This window comes from Eutrema salsugineum, unplaced genomic scaffold (genome assembly GCF_000478725.1).
Source record: "Eutrema salsugineum unplaced genomic scaffold, Eutsalg1_0 scaffold_9, whole genome shotgun sequence".
Taxonomy (NCBI): Eukaryota; Viridiplantae; Streptophyta; class Magnoliopsida; order Brassicales; family Brassicaceae; genus Eutrema; species Eutrema salsugineum.
The window spans coordinates 2,898,556-2,912,864 of NW_006256342.1; the positions used below are offsets into that span (position 1 = coordinate 2,898,556).

Sequence of the window (14,309 nt, forward strand, 5' to 3'; positions counted from 1 at the left end):
TGATCTAACAACAAAAATTAACTAAAAATGTGTTATAAACTAACGGAAAATGGTAATGTTTGGCTTAGTCTAGATGCCATTTTCATAGGGCACATCAGAAAATAGATCATTTTTATCTACTTAGTCCGACTGGTGAGGAACAACTTTGCACACTGCCATAAGTTCTAGGGAAATATGAAGGTTAGTTTCTATAAATCATAACGCATTACAAACACATATACCGAGCCTAATTATTTTGAAATTCTTGAATGTGTCAGACAGTTATGAGGAATTGTTAAGAAATAATTCTTGAGTACGTAGCTAAAGTTCCCACATTTGGTGGTCGAAGTCTACAAAATTGTTTCCAAGCATTTCAATACAGATGATGATTTTAAATCCTACTTCCAATACTAAACAACATCTAAAATAATAAAGGTTACTGCTTTGTTATATTTTTCAGCTATTTGACAATCTCTATTGAAATACTCTTGAAACTATTTTGCAGCTCTTGAGAGAAGCTATACTCTAGTCTTGAATAGATCTCATGTGAGTGTTAAAAAAACTTGTTATTCAAATTAATCTTGTATGTAGAGGCAAACATTATTTAAGCTTTAGTGAGTTTTTCAACCTTTCAGTGTTTCTTTAGGTTGTGTTTCCTCTTATAGATTTGAGTTTTGGCAGAGTGTGCGTCTTAGTTACTACTTTTTATACTATAGGAGATTAGAGGTCGTAGCGCTAGTTTGTGTCCGGTTATAATTTCGTAATTTCAGCTTTTGAAAATAGGCCCCTAATATAATCGAACTTCAGTTTGTTTCAAACGACTTGTGTAACTTGTTTCACATTAACTTCATGTTTCCTCGGTTTTAACTTGGTATCAGTTTAATTTCATTTATGAAGTTTTATTTAGTCTGGCTTTAAAAATGTTTCTTTTGTTACAGATCAAATGAGATTCAATTAAACTCTTGGCTCTCCAGGGAAGTTTGAAATCATCGTAGAGAGCTGAGATAATCTCTAAGAAGATCGATAATAGGAGTTGCTAAGGAATCTCGGCCAAGTTGCTGAAACATGATTCCGTCCATTCGAGCTTGAACTCCCTCGGTGACTGTTAATTCATCGAGTAATCCTTTCAATGTTCTATCCACTCCAATCACCGAGCTTCCTATGCCGCTTAAGATATCTGGTAATGATGTAGAAGGTCTCGAAATCTCGACAAGAGTAACCTGAATTTAGCACAAGAAAAACCAAAATGGTTTGTAAGCTACTTTAAGCTGTCTTGAGATTTAATGATTTGTTACAAAGATGAGGTCACTGAAGCAAATGGGAATTTATAGAGGCGAACCTTCTTGTGAAGAGGAATATTAGCTTTCTTCTTAGCGATGGCTATAGCTCGGGAAAGCCCGCCAAGAGCATCGACTAGACCACGAGAATGTGCATCCTTACCGGTCCACACTCTTCCTTGTGCTACTTCTTCCATCTTGTCAACCTAAGAGCATGAGAGAGCAATTTAGTCTAAAATGCATTGAAAATAGCAAAACAAGAGAGAAATACTAGTTTGGAACATATACCGGCATTGATCTTGATAAGGCTGCTTTATCCCGGAAAAGCTGATATGCATGCTGTGCAGACTTCCCGAACAGTTCTGCTTCCTCTGGCCTGAAAACACAATTGTTTTTTTTTTTGTTTAAATAAAACTGTGAATCAAAGGAGCTTACAAGTTCTTAAGTAGCAGTCTCGAGGATCGAATTTGACAACAGCAAAAATCAACTTGGCATCAATTGGATGCCAAAAGAAGTCTTAGACGGTTAAAACCTAACAAGGTAATACTCGTTGTGATAAACGGAGTGAGACCACTTACTTAAAAGGTCTCTCCTCAGCCCCCAGAAGCTCAGCATATTTTCCTCTAGATATAGTTTCCTTGTTGAAGCCAATCTTTTCATATAGTTTGGCTAAGGTAAATCTTGCTGCAAGAACAAGAACACACAATAGCAATTAAGTACGGCGAGGGTGAAAGAGATAGTTGTACAAAGATGCAGAGCACATAACTTTCTATTTGGCAAGTAGACAAAGAAAGATCACCTGTGACAACTCCAATCGAGCCGGTTAGTGTCAAATTTTCAGCAACAATGGTGTTTGCAGCCATTGCCATGTAATAGCCTCCGCTTGCTGCCACATCTGACATTGATGCGATGACGGGTTTTGATTCAGCCAGTAGTTTGATCTCCCTCCACATTCTGTGTACCACTACGTAGAATTATGATAAAACCTCGAAGATATTCCATAGCATTCTTAATCCATTCTACTGAATTAATTAGGATAGGGCTTCAACCCTAAACTTACATAGATGACAAATGATCATACATGACATGTTAAATCATACGAGAGTATCAAAGGTACAATTTCACAGCATTAAAGATTAATCAAATCTACTTACAAATCAGAAGCGAGTGCATCGCCTCCTGGACTGTCAATTCGGATGATGGCAGCCTTATATTTTTTGGACTCTTCAAAAGAAAATAGGAAACAGAAAGTTTTGAGCTGCTGTTGAAGAAGACAAAAGTATATTTGTAGAAGAAAACATTAAGCAAAAAAAAAAACAGATTTACCTCTTACACTGCGGATCTTCTCAATCAGTTGTTCTGCAATGATAGCTGAACCAGGAGTGCTTAGCGGACCCTTAACCCGAGAAATGCTTCCCCCTGCTCTAATTATAGCTATTTGATCTCGACCGCCGCTTAGACCAAGAGTCCACTTCTTAACACCTGAGTATTTCCTGCATAAAGTATATCAATCCAGAATATCTGCATGTTACTAGCCCGTAAAATTTTAAAAAGTGCGTGAGGCTAGAAGGAAACCGTAGAAGAAAATCCAAATAAGTAAAATACGCAACAGAAAATCTGAAGTCAATTGAGTATGCATAACACCAGTACAAAAAAGTTCGTAAAAACATTTATTTCCCCTACAATGAGAACCAAAAGAGAAGAAATATATGATCTACACTTTGTTGAGTTACGATCTCTGTTCGGTACTGCCACAGGATATTCATTTGCTCAATACACTGACTCTAATACAGATTAACCAATAATGTAGGAACAGCCTAGGGGCCAGGACCCATTATGTATATATTACCTAGTAGCACAAGGGTTGAGCCAATTGGACATGCAAAGATAATAGCTCTAGATTCAGTAAGCCTCAATTTGACAGATCCATATAGTAAGAGTTATTTACTTGTAATCAACAGTAGGAAGCTTTTTGTCTTTTTCGACTCCAAGCCTCTCTTTTAGCATCGATATGACCTGCAGGAACATTCAAATTGAATGATATATATCAGAAACAGTACGGGAGCAGTATTTAATTCTCTTATGAAAAGGTTTAGTAGGGAGTCTTTATAACTATTGTAAATAATCCATCCCAATATTTTGAGAGGATACCAAAAAGATCCAAAAGGAAAAGTTCATGATAAAGGATGAAATAGCAAGGATCATCACTTCGGGCTTTTGGGATTACGTAGAAGGTAATGAATCCCATCTACAATAAGAGAATAGAAATGGAATTACCTCATCATCATACCGAATATCCTTTATCAGCCCTTCTTCCTTTAGCTTTTCAATTTCGTAAACTCCTTGATTGATGAAACTCTCAACATCTTCTCGCTGTTTTCCTGCATATTTCTAAGCAGAAGCCACTCATGAGAGAACTGAATTTTTAAAGCCATAACAACATTGTGAACAAGTCTCGTACCTGTTGAATCAGAAACACCATCCAACCAATTTGCATAAATGTTATCAAGTAGCACGCTCAGCATCTCATAATTCTCCTCGGATATATTTTTGCGAGAAAGCTGATCTCCGGCACTTTTGTATTTTCCAATTCTTTGAACTTGAGGTTCAATCCCCACTTTCTCGAAGACACCTACAATTTGAAAAATAACTAGTTACGATTGTGTATGATATTGATATAGAACATAAGACATACTTCTAGTTACTACTTCTTATGTGATAAAATGAGCCAAAGAAGAACCAATGCTTACCTCCAAGAAAAGATGCTTGAACAGTCAAACCATACAGAAAGGAATAGGCACTAGGCGGAGCATAGAGCTCATTGCATGCACAACCAAGATAATATTCCTTTAGTCCACATATGTTGATATACCCAACAATAAATTTACCTGAGAAAGCATGTGTTTTAATTAGCTAATACAAAGCATGTGAGAGCTAAAGAGAGAATGAACTTCCAACTAAAGAAAATCTTGAAAAAACAGTTATAGAGTCAGGAGCTACCTGATTTCTTAAAATCCAATATATGCCTTCGAATTTCTTCAACTTTTCCCCACCCACAACTCAAAGGCTCAATGTGAAGGTAGACTCCAGCGATACGAGGATCATATGCAGCTTTCACCAAATTTTCAGAGATCTGGGGCAGGGAAAGCCCTGAAGAGAAACGGCTCTTTAACTGATCAGAGATCTGGAAATAAAAAAAACAAAGATCGAAAGAACCTCAAACCTCACTCTAAGATACAGAGGAATATAACAACAAACTTTTCACTGGAAATCGCAACCCAGAATCAGAAAACAACAGTCCTACTACAAATACCAGCATCTAAGAAGGACACAAATGAGAAGAGACGAGGAAACAAATGACGAAACCTGGCCACGCAATGTCATGGTCAAGACGCTTCCCTTGCGAACACGCTGGCAAGGATAAGCAACTAGCATCCGCAACTTCACAACAAAACTCTCCCACGCGTTCCTATCCTCATAAACCATTTCTCCGGTAGGATAGTCCTCATCTCTTTCCCGAGAAACTCCGTCCGGCCGCTGTTCCTGCTGCTCTTTCTCCATCTCCGCCGAGGAAGCAGATGAATCGTCGAAGGCACGAGCAGAGAATCTCCGACTGTACGGAGAACGAAGACGAGGTCCGATATGGGATGGATACGAATCCGAGGAGGAGAATTGGGAATTCACGAGAAGAGGTCTTCTGTATAAAGCCGATGCTGAGACAAGTGACCAACAGCTGCTAAATCTAGGTACTACATGAGGCGCGTGAAGGAGTAGCAGCTTCGCCATTGTTTCTGTGCCTCTTCTGCTGCGAAATTTCGTTCCAGTGGAAGAAAAAGGAGAAAAGGAGAAGAAAGAGGATTGTGAAGGTATACTTTCTTCCACGTCGTCGCTGCTTCACCGTGAGTGACGTGTGACGGTCAAAGTCGTTACGTGGATTGACGGCTCGCATGATTCGCTAATCCATTTCCGGTTAAGTTCGATTCATTTGAATCTGAGGAATACGAACCGAAGTGGAAACCGAAATTATTTCATTCAATTTCTGGTTCTAACATGTTAATAACCGGAAACAATTCGAAATTCAAATGAATTGGTATGAGTGGTTTACTATCTGAGATCTCTCTAGTGATTTCTCGTCATAGCTAGTATAACTGCCGTCTTCCTCGTTCCATCATCTTTCTTACTCTCATTGACTGCTACGAAAAATATCTTCAACTATATTCTTCTCATCTCTTTCGGGTGCCGGAGCTTTTTGCGTCATCGCGCGCGAAGTATTTTTCCGGATTTGACTCTTCTTCCGGTAGGTGAAGACTGAAACGTTTATTTATAGAGATTCTCAGTTTGTCGTCTCTATTGTTCTTTGATTCTTTCGTTTACGATCAGATTCGGAATGTTATCCGTTGAGTCTTTGTTTGATTTAATCGTCTTGATCGTATGGGTAAAGTGTTCGTTGAAGTCGTATTGCAGTGATAAGTTTGAAGCTCAAAAATCTTGCATTTTGAGTATTTTTGATACGCATGTCAATCTTTTCCTCTGCGTCTGATTGATCTTTATCGATTTTGTTAAATTGAATGAAATTTATGCTGAGCTTTTGATCCGATTAGACTAATATTACTATATCTTGCTTAATAACTGTTCGTATGCATCTGCAGCTATTGATATCAAGAATTTATAGCTTACTCGAATCGAATTGATAACGGGAAAGTCTTGTCTTTTCCTGTAGTTTGAACATTCCAGATTCTCGTCTTCATTGGAACTTTGGTGCATCGGTTCTGTTTCTCAGCTACTTGCAATGGTGCTCGATAGCTCTGTTGCTCTCTCACCTCGCCGGAGGCATGGGCTATTGCGGGATCAGGTTCAGCTGATTAAAAGAAAGGACTCTGGAAGATATGAGATTGTTCCCATTGAGGATCCATTGTCTTTTGAAAAGGGTTTCTACGCTGTTATTCGAGCTTGCCAACTATTGGCTCAGAAGAACGATGGGCTCATTTTGGTTGGGTTAGCTGGTCCTTCTGGAGCTGGGAAAACAATCTTCACAGAGAAAATCCTCAACTTCATGCCTAGCATTGCTATCATAAACATGGACAACTACAATGATGGTACTCGTGTGATCGATGGAAACTTTGATGGTATGTTACACCCTTCTTGTTATGGCTTGATTCAATCATTTATTTTTCTTAGGTATGTGAACAATATTTTTTCTTGCAGACCCACGGTTGACCGACTATGATACACTTCTTGACAATATACATGGCCTAAAGGAGGGAAAATCTGTTCAGGTTCCAATATATGACTTCAAGTCAAGTTCACGAATTGGTTACAGGTATTGATTTTCCCTGTTGGTGTATAATCCACAGTTGAAAAGTTGTGTGGACAGACAGCATTATAGTTGAATTCCTGAGAACCACTTGATTTAGGCCTGATGGACAAAGTAATTACACACTATGGTTTTCATTTTAACGTTACATCTTTTAGGGGAAAAAACGATTTATATATGTCTTCGTACATTGGCTAGTAGTTTCTGAACAAATGTTAGTTGATAAGAGCTACACACCTGTAATTGACTTATGCGTTTCTCTCGTTCTTTTGTGTAGAACGCTTGAGGTGCCTAGCTCTCGCATTGTTATTCTTGAAGGCATATACGCTTTGAGTGAGAAGCTACGGCCTTTGCTTGATCTTCGTGTCTCTGTCACTGGTGGAGTGCACTTCGATCTTGTCAAGCGTGTTTTGCGGGACATTCAACGTGCTGGCCAGGAACCTGAAGAAATAATTCATCAGATATCTGAGACGGTTTTTACGCTAATCTTTTCCCATCTTTTATTTTTTGTTATGGTTAATCTCCCTTGCTGTGTGGAGTCGTTTCAAATATGGATAAAACATGAAATGATGACTCTTGCTGTTTGTTTTGAGTTTTTGGACAATGAAATCTCGCTTATGTGTTTTTCTCCGACCAGGTTTATCCTATGTACAAGGCATTTATTGAACCTGATCTGAAGACAGCTCAGATTAAGATCCAAAACAAGTTTAACCCCTTCAGTGGCTTTCAGAATCCAACATATATTTTAAAGGTTACAACATTTATATTGTTCGAACGTGTATATTGTGGCGCTTTTATATCATCTGCAGCTGCAGTATTATAGCAGCAATTTTTTCATGGTTGGAGTGAGTTTTGTTATCTTATTGTAGTCAACGAAGGCTGTAACACCAGAACAAATGAAGGCTGCTATGTCTGAAGATTTCAAGGAACGTACAGAGGAAACTTATGACATCTATCTGCTACCACCAGGCGAGGATCCTGAAGCATGCCAATCATACCTCCGAATGAGGAACCGGGATGGAAAATACAATCTCATGTTTGAGGTTTGGTTAATACTTGTTCACACTACTTTTCTTTTGTAATACTTGTTCACACTACTTTTCTTATGTACAAACACCATATCAGATTGAATACAGATGGGCAGATACATTGTAGTCTTATATGAAAGCTGAATGAATGGGTGGTCGATTTGATGAATGATTGCCCTTCTATATATTGCTTTCAGGAGTGGGTTACAGATCGTCCATTTATTATATCACCCAGAATAACTTTTGAAGTCAGTGTTCGCCTTCTCGGAGGATTAATGGCTCTGGGTTACACCATTGCAACAATCTTAAAAAGAAAAAGTCATATCTTTGATGATGACAAGGTTATTGTGAAGACTGATTGGTTGGAACAACTGAACCGGACATATGTCCAGGTAATATCTGCTTCTCTTGCTCTATAAAAAAATCTTATACTGGCTTTTGGGTGGTATTTTGAAACTAATAATGATTTATTTTTTCCAACTCTTATATGAAGGTACAAGGTAAAGACCGTTCCTTCGTCAAAAATGTGGCAGATCAACTTGGATTGGAAGGTTCATATGTTCCACATACATATATTGAACAGATACAGCTGGAGAGGCTTGTGAATGATGTTATGGTATGAGTTGTGGTTTATTACACACTGATCCGGCTGATCATGTCATGATGGTAATTTTGTATATTCGGGCACACTGGTGATGTTTTCAGGCTTTGCCAGATGACTTGAAGACAAAACTTAGCTTAGATGATGATACAGTTTCTAGCCCTAAGGAAGCCCTCTCAAGAGCTTCTGCTGATAGTAGAATGAAATATCTTCACGGGTATCCTCTAGTCCTTCTCTTTGATTGGCTATTATTGAGAAAAAAAGACAGAATCTAAGAACAAAGACAATGTATGTTACGTCAGGGAGTCATCTGACTTGTGTAATGATGCACATGTTAACAGCGGCGTATCAAAGTCTTACTCAAACCAAAGACACAAAGTCTTGCCTAACTTGACAAGACTTGCTGTTAACAATAGAATGTTAGATGCCATAGCCCCTGCTTCACCTGCCACTCTTCCAAATCAGGTAAAGTGGTCTCTCTGCTTTTTGCCCCTGAGATCTTTAAATCTATGGTTCTATTGTTGCAAAGTCGTAACTTTGGCTTACAATTGAATGACTGGACATATAATGTTCTTCAATAGGGTGTTATCACTCAGCTCTCGGACCAAATATCAACACTGAACGAGAGGATGGATGAATTCACATCCCGCATTGAAGAGTTGAATTCCAAGATCCCGAACAGGATAGCTGCTTCAGGTAGTCAACATAACTTGGCTTTACCAATGGAAAACGGAAACGGGTCCCTCTTATCGCTGTCCTCATCCTCATCTCAGCTCGTAAGGGAATCTCCTCTGATGGAAGAGGTATGTTTATAACTCTCCAAAATCAGAAGCACATGCTCAATTTTATTCTTGATTGCTTCACTCCAATAGACAATAACATCAAGATGCATCAATTGATAATTACTTCAGTTCTGTTTAGCTCCTGTCGAACATAGGTGCATCAGAGAGAGAGCTCTAGGTTCGATAGAGACAGTGGAACCTATCTGAATCATAGTTCATTTCTCTAGTTGATTTTTTTAATATACTTTTATCATCTGGACAGGTTATACTCGTTGCTCGTGGACAACGTCAGATAATGCATCAAATGGACACACTGAGCAATCTTCTTCGGGAGTATGTTGGAGAAAGGTCTCGCATAGAGAGACTAGACAGCAACAGAACAAACAGCACAACACAAAACCTCGAATCCTCTACTGTACCTGTCCTTGTTGCTTTGGCCATTGGCTGTCTCGGCATTTTTGCCTACAGTCGTCTGAAATAGTTTCTGTAACAATTCGTTACTTCACTAGACAAATAGTGGGAATGATGTAAATAATAGGGTTTGTGATACACGCTTGACAATTCAGTCTCGACAATGTAACATGAGCCAAGAATAAGAGGCTGATTCGTTTTTACATTACCATCTGAGAAAACTCAAATACTTTTTTCTGGCAGACATGGACGAAAAATAGAGAGTGCAATGAGACATGAGACAGTAAAGAGCAATTTGTATATCCTAAATCCTAATGCAATCCTAATAGACAGTAGAAGAAGCAAGTTCTTTGACATCTTCAACAACTTGATCATAGTCTGTCTTGAGTTTCTCTTGAATTTTCGGGCTTAGTTCTCCTTTCGCAGGCTTTGTTAGGATAAGAACGCAACATGTTGGCCGCTTGGTTGCTCCAGCAGTTGCGAGATCCTAGGGAGAAGATGGTAATGATAAGAAGTTTAAGAATCTCTTCAAAATTCTGAGAGTCAATGAATGCGGAAATCAAATGAGAAACTTACCTCCTTTGAGGGAACATAGACGTAAGGGATGTTTGACTCTTCGCACAAGATCGGGACATGAGTTATGACATCAATAGGAGATATATTACCAGCTATGACACAGACTCTGCGTAAGGAAAACAATACTCGTTATTGATTTTCACATGAACCAAGAAAAACAGATAAGCCTTTGTAATAGAGAGAAACTCTCTAGCTCTGGTTTAAGGATTACCAAACAAAACTAACGGAAACCTGGAATTTCAAAGCATAGAAAACTAACCCTTTGTGGCCACGGCGAATGCTCTTAACCACTTCCTTCACTCCTCTCTTCACGCATTTGTTTTCAGCAGCTAAAAGATTAAATAGATGAAACCAAAACTGATCAACTGTTTGAAAAATACTGCTTTCGTTCGCTAATCAAAGGAATTGTTAGTTAACAAACACAAAGTACAAGACTTTCAGGAATTAGGGGTTTTTGTTTCATTCATTAGCTTCTGTCAGGAATATTTAGGATTCATGGGAACAAAAACATTTTATAAGAGAGTGTTGCGCTATAAATCGGTACCTGTGCGAACAAGCTTGAGGGTTCGTTTGCATAGCTTTTTGCCGGCAAGAGGTTTAGCAATCGGAGCCAAAGCTACTACCTTCTTCTTCTCCTTTAGGTGCACCTTCTCTGCTTCGCTGTCGCTCCCCATCTCTTTCTCTCTCCCTCCCTCCCTCCACACTTTCTGTTCTGGACTTTGAGCTCTATGGGTTTGAGCTAGGGTTTCTACCTAGGAGACAACAAAACCGCAAATCGCAAACATAAACCGTAGGTTCGTTTTTTTATCGGTTTAAGATCAATCCGGTTCTTCTTTTCAACCAGATCAATTTGAACCGTAAACAAATCTAATCGGTTTTTAGCTCAGGAATTTAGTTATTGATCGTTGTTCAAAACTTAGAATTAAATTCACGTTGACCGTCTCAGATTTATTGACATAATTCCATGATATATATGGGTCATGCAACACACCAGTTTAGCAAAATATAGGGCAAACATTTATCCGATTTCACATGTTTGCAAACTACGAGATAACTAGAGCCGAGCAGCCAACTGGTTCGAAGTGTCCATCATTGATGTAGATGCTGAGCCTTCTGATTTATTTTTAGAACATAAGTAGTTCAGTGACTGTAGCCAAGAGACCAAAGATGGCTTACGAATCACATCGTCTGACTCAGCCACTTGACCATACAATTCACCAAGCACCATGTTCTGTCTTTCTTTTGGTAACTTTATAATTAGCTGCGCCAGTGACTTCATCAGATATGGCAATACCTGAACCAAGAAAAAAATATGTACACAAAGACAGAGAGAGCATCAACATATGAGCCATCTTCTAGTAGCTGCTCAAGTTGATTTAGATGACAGGAGAAGAAACTTACTTGTATATCAACCAAAGAGACAAGTCGCAGAAGCAACTCAAGAATTTGATTACCGGGATCAGACTTTCTTCCTTGCAATGCATCTGCGTTAAATGTAGAAGCCTTCTCAACAAGGCTATGAACAGAGTAAAATATAGCAGGACTTCCTGCAGGTAGATGCCGGATCAAGGCTGCAACGCCCGAAGCTAAACCTTCAAAGGGTGTGATCTCAGGATAAACCTGAACCATACATAATTGGTGATGAAACAACAGAAAAAAAAAACTACATTGCATCCATTATTCTGTTTCGTAGCTACCTCCAAAGATCGTTGCATGTAATAGAAAACAAGGTGTTCTTTGAGTTGGTTTCTTTCGTCCTCCTCTGATTGCTTTGCTGAAGAGAGAAATGCTACCATCAAAGTATGAGATGCTCGCGCCACTTTTCTGTTTGGATGTCCAATATACCTAGCCAAGGGATTGTTAAGGAATAGGAAAGAACATACTTGTGGTTAAACAACACAGAATAAAGTGCTTATCGATTTTCTTTATCTAGGATACAAAAACATGGTTGATGCAACGACTCTCCTGAAGGCAGAAGCAGATAACCGTCCAATGCAAGTTGGGATTACTCGAAGATAGAACAATATTCGAGATGTCTGTACATCGTCTCTTGACCATTCATATTCTATCTTCTGGGTAAACAAGTCTGCAGACCAAGAAAAAAAAGAAGCCTAACCTTACTAGCCTACCGAAAATTGTGATAAGATATTGCAGAAAACAATTGATTTCTCAAACCTTTCGGATTCGTCAAGCTATCATAGGCAGGAATGGACTCTACAAATGAAACACAGGTAGCATCATTCTCCTGGACACATGAAATCACCTCTCTTATTGTCTCCATGTATTCAGGTAAGCGAATATGCCTGAAATACTCTACACAGGAGAACGAAACTAATATCTTGACTGATGTCTCCATCTTTCTTTCTTGAGACACTACTGGATTTAGCCACTGTTTCGTAACAGCTAGCGCAAAGACGACAACCATTAGGAAAGATGATTCTGCAATTTTCTCTATGTCTCCAAGTAACGTATCTTCTATACTACGAAGCAACAGAGCGATCTGACGGTGCTGTAAGTAGAGATTTTGACAGAAATCCCAAATCATATTCTCCACATTATATTTGTTCTCTTCACTTGCTGATGCATATTGATTGCAGAAAGCCCCAGTTATGGCCCCTGATTCCTTGAAGAGAACATCAGAAATATGCTCCCTGACCCAAATGAGTCTTGGTCCAATAGGATCTTTGCCAAAAGCTTTGCAAAATGATTCATATATCTGACCCAAAGGAAATACCTGAGTTAACAATGCAGAAGCGAGGCACAAAAGCAGAGGAGCAGAGGAAGAAACAGACCCACATCGAGCCAATGCTATAGCAAAGCACTTCAACAGAAGACCTTCTCTCTGAGTGGCTGGAAGTGTAACATCGCCATTAGAAACTAAAAGTTGAGCTACAGATAATACACGTTTTTCCGATGAATTTCTAAGTTTAGAAACAATCTCAAAATTCTGTGCACCAGTACTGAATCCTGCCGCGGAAGCTCTCAGTACCCCAGCTGCTGCCATGAAGACAGCAAAAACAGTATACTTTGTCTTATAAGTCTCTAGTACCTCCGTTGCAAAAAGAGACATTTTCTCGACATAATTAGACCTCATATAACCTGAAACAACCCACTCGATCAAATGAAGAATCATCAGACCATGGGTGACACAGGCACGAGGACCCTCGTCTTTCAGCCAAATACCAAACAGGAAATCCAATAGTCTGACGTAATGAACAACCGACGAAGAAGATAAACCATACCCGACTCCTGCAAGCACTACAGGAACAAGTTCCTCTTGAGATCCCACCAGTGAGTACTCATCTTTCAGAATCCTGCATAGCAATTCCAAGGATAAGAGTTTCAAGTCTCCTGACAGAGAAGGAACACACGCAAACGCACCAGCGACTAGAACACTTTGCGCTACTAAGGCTGGTTGGAGAATACTCCTGTCATCAAGAACGCCAAAAATGGCCTGAACCGCTAAACCAACAAGGGCTTGAGACGGTCGAAATGACTTCCTAATCCAGACATAGAGTAGCCTAAGAACAAGTGTGTAAGACTCAGGAGGAAGACAAACATCTCGTAGATCTAATATGGAAATAAGAAGCTTTGCTTGTGGATCTGCGACATGGATAGTGGACTCAGAGCTAACAAGAGCTCTTAAAGCTTGAAGGTAACGTGTATCAAACTTCTGGTTTTGGAGAGATTCCCGAATCTCAGACCATGCCTGAATAATTGACCTCGCGGACGGAGCAGAATTCTGCTTCACCAAACTACCAGAGATACTACTTCCACTCACAACCCTTAACCATTCTTCGAGAAACAGACTATTGTTAGCTTTTCTCGCCATGACTAATTCAGTAGATTCTCATCAAACATAAGCCCTAAAACACGATAGGATAGTGGTTTTGATTCAAAACTGAAACTGAAAATCCCAGAAAAAATCGTCGCTGAGATGAACGGGTAGGAACGAAATCCAACACAATTCATGAAAATCAACTATTAGCAATACGCAAATGCAGATAAATAAGCGACAGTGGAGCTTCGATTATCCACAAGTTCCAGCAAATTCTATTGATTATCAGTGCGCCTCTGCAGAAATAAAGCAACAAGTTCCAAACAATAACAAAAGTGGAGGACCTTGGGCTACGCAGCGAGTTTAGGCCGATGTCTTTCCGTCTCTCTCTCGAGCTCTCGTCGATAAGAAGAAAGCCACCGGAAAACCAGTTAATCTGCCTAGTTTGGCGTGACGAGTTGCAGCATTTGTTTGTGCTTATGGATAAACCACATAACTAGAAAACCGGAGATAAAACCGACTGGTTCGATGTAAACCAGTTAGTGATCTTAGCGCCTTTTCCC

At 39.4% G+C, this 14,309-nt stretch overlaps 4 protein-coding genes across 5 annotated transcripts; 1 reads left to right on the forward strand and 3 right to left on the reverse strand.

The window, feature by feature from the left end:
- Positions 1-851: 851 nt before the first annotated feature.
- LOC18008957 (serine protease SPPA, chloroplastic) lies at positions 852-5,084 on the reverse strand. Its single transcript, XM_006390421.2, has 13 exons — positions 4,623-5,084; positions 4,257-4,440; positions 4,007-4,144; positions 3,718-3,888; positions 3,534-3,637; positions 3,205-3,272; positions 2,583-2,749; positions 2,411-2,480; positions 2,056-2,210; positions 1,835-1,940; positions 1,545-1,632; positions 1,319-1,462; positions 852-1,199 (listed from the first exon to the last, which is right to left on the reverse strand). The coding sequence occupies exons 1-13, from the start codon at positions 5,040-5,042 to the stop codon at positions 966-968; spliced, it is 2,049 nt and encodes a 682-aa protein (XP_006390483.1). The 5' UTR covers positions 5,043-5,084; the 3' UTR covers positions 852-965.
- Positions 5,085-5,432: 348 nt separating this feature from the next.
- On the forward strand, positions 5,433-9,627 carry LOC18008944 (uridine-cytidine kinase C). 2 transcript variants are annotated; one of them, XM_024152655.1, is made up of 12 exons: positions 5,433-5,553; positions 5,977-6,382; positions 6,462-6,576; positions 6,848-7,043; positions 7,208-7,321; positions 7,440-7,613; positions 7,796-7,990; positions 8,092-8,214; positions 8,304-8,416; positions 8,502-8,664; positions 8,781-9,002; positions 9,244-9,627. In XM_024152655.1, exons 2-12 carry the CDS (start codon positions 6,046-6,048, stop codon positions 9,460-9,462), a joined length of 1,971 nt encoding a protein of 656 aa, XP_024008423.1. In that variant the 5' UTR covers positions 5,433-5,553; positions 5,977-6,045; the 3' UTR covers positions 9,463-9,627. The 2 variants fall into 2 exon arrangements, with proteins under 2 accessions (XP_024008423.1, XP_006390484.1); XM_006390422.2 differs by having other exon boundaries at positions 8,541-8,664.
- Positions 9,502-10,686, reverse strand: LOC18008799 (H/ACA ribonucleoprotein complex subunit 2-like protein). The gene is made up of 4 exons (XM_006390423.2): positions 10,513-10,686; positions 10,228-10,297; positions 9,969-10,074; positions 9,502-9,879 (listed from the first exon to the last, which is right to left on the reverse strand). Exons 1-4 carry the CDS (start codon positions 10,640-10,642, stop codon positions 9,715-9,717), a joined length of 471 nt encoding a protein of 156 aa, XP_006390485.1. The 5' UTR covers positions 10,643-10,686; the 3' UTR covers positions 9,502-9,714.
- Positions 10,687-10,919: 233 nt separating this feature from the next.
- LOC18008409 lies at positions 10,920-14,188 on the reverse strand. Its single transcript, XM_006390424.2, has 5 exons — positions 12,144-14,188; positions 11,907-12,054; positions 11,666-11,813; positions 11,370-11,588; positions 10,920-11,262 (listed from the first exon to the last, which is right to left on the reverse strand). Exons 1-5 carry the CDS (start codon positions 13,798-13,800, stop codon positions 11,023-11,025), a joined length of 2,412 nt encoding a protein of 803 aa, XP_006390486.1. The 5' UTR covers positions 13,801-14,188; the 3' UTR covers positions 10,920-11,022.
- Between the last annotated feature and the right edge of the window lie 121 nt (positions 14,189-14,309).

Excerpts from the sequence above, each read along its gene's own strand:
- LOC18008944 (XM_024152655.1), top strand. The coding sequence starts at position 6,046 with ATGGTGCTCGATAGCTCTGTTGCTCTCTCACCTCGCCGGAGGCATGGG. Across the intron at positions 7,991-8,091 it reads TGAACCGGACATATGTCCAG|GTACAAGGTAAAGACCGTTC; the intron begins GTAATATCTGCT and ends TCTTATATGAAG. Across the intron at positions 8,417-8,501 it reads AGAATGAAATATCTTCACGG|GGAGTCATCTGACTTGTGTA; the intron begins GTATCCTCTAGT and ends ATGTTACGTCAG.
- LOC18008957 (XM_006390421.2), bottom strand. The coding sequence starts at position 5,042 with ATGGCGAAGCTGCTACTCCTTCACGCGCCTCATGTAGTACCTAGATTT. Across the intron at positions 4,145-4,256 it reads ATTGGATTTTAAGAAATCAG|GTAAATTTATTGTTGGGTAT; the intron begins GTAGCTCCTGAC and ends ATGCTTTCTCAG. Across the intron at positions 1,200-1,318 it reads ATATTCCTCTTCACAAGAAG|GTTACTCTTGTCGAGATTTC; the intron begins GTTCGCCTCTAT and ends TGCTAAATTCAG.
- LOC18008799 (XM_006390423.2), bottom strand. The coding sequence starts at position 10,642 with ATGGGGAGCGACAGCGAAGCAGAGAAGGTGCACCTAAAGGAGAAGAAG. Across the intron at positions 10,298-10,512 it reads CCTCAAGCTTGTTCGCACAG|CTGCTGAAAACAAATGCGTG; the intron begins GTACCGATTTAT and ends TTAATCTTTTAG. Across the intron at positions 10,075-10,227 it reads ATTCGCCGTGGCCACAAAGG|AGTCTGTGTCATAGCTGGTA; the intron begins GTTAGTTTTCTA and ends TTCCTTACGCAG.
- LOC18008409 (XM_006390424.2), bottom strand. The coding sequence starts at position 13,800 with ATGGCGAGAAAAGCTAACAATAGTCTGTTTCTCGAAGAATGGTTAAGG. Across the intron at positions 12,055-12,143 it reads TAGCTTGACGAATCCGAAAG|ACTTGTTTACCCAGAAGATA; the intron begins GTTTGAGAAATC and ends CTTGGTCTGCAG. Across the intron at positions 11,589-11,665 it reads ACATGCAACGATCTTTGGAG|GTTTATCCTGAGATCACACC; the intron begins GTAGCTACGAAA and ends TGTATGGTTCAG.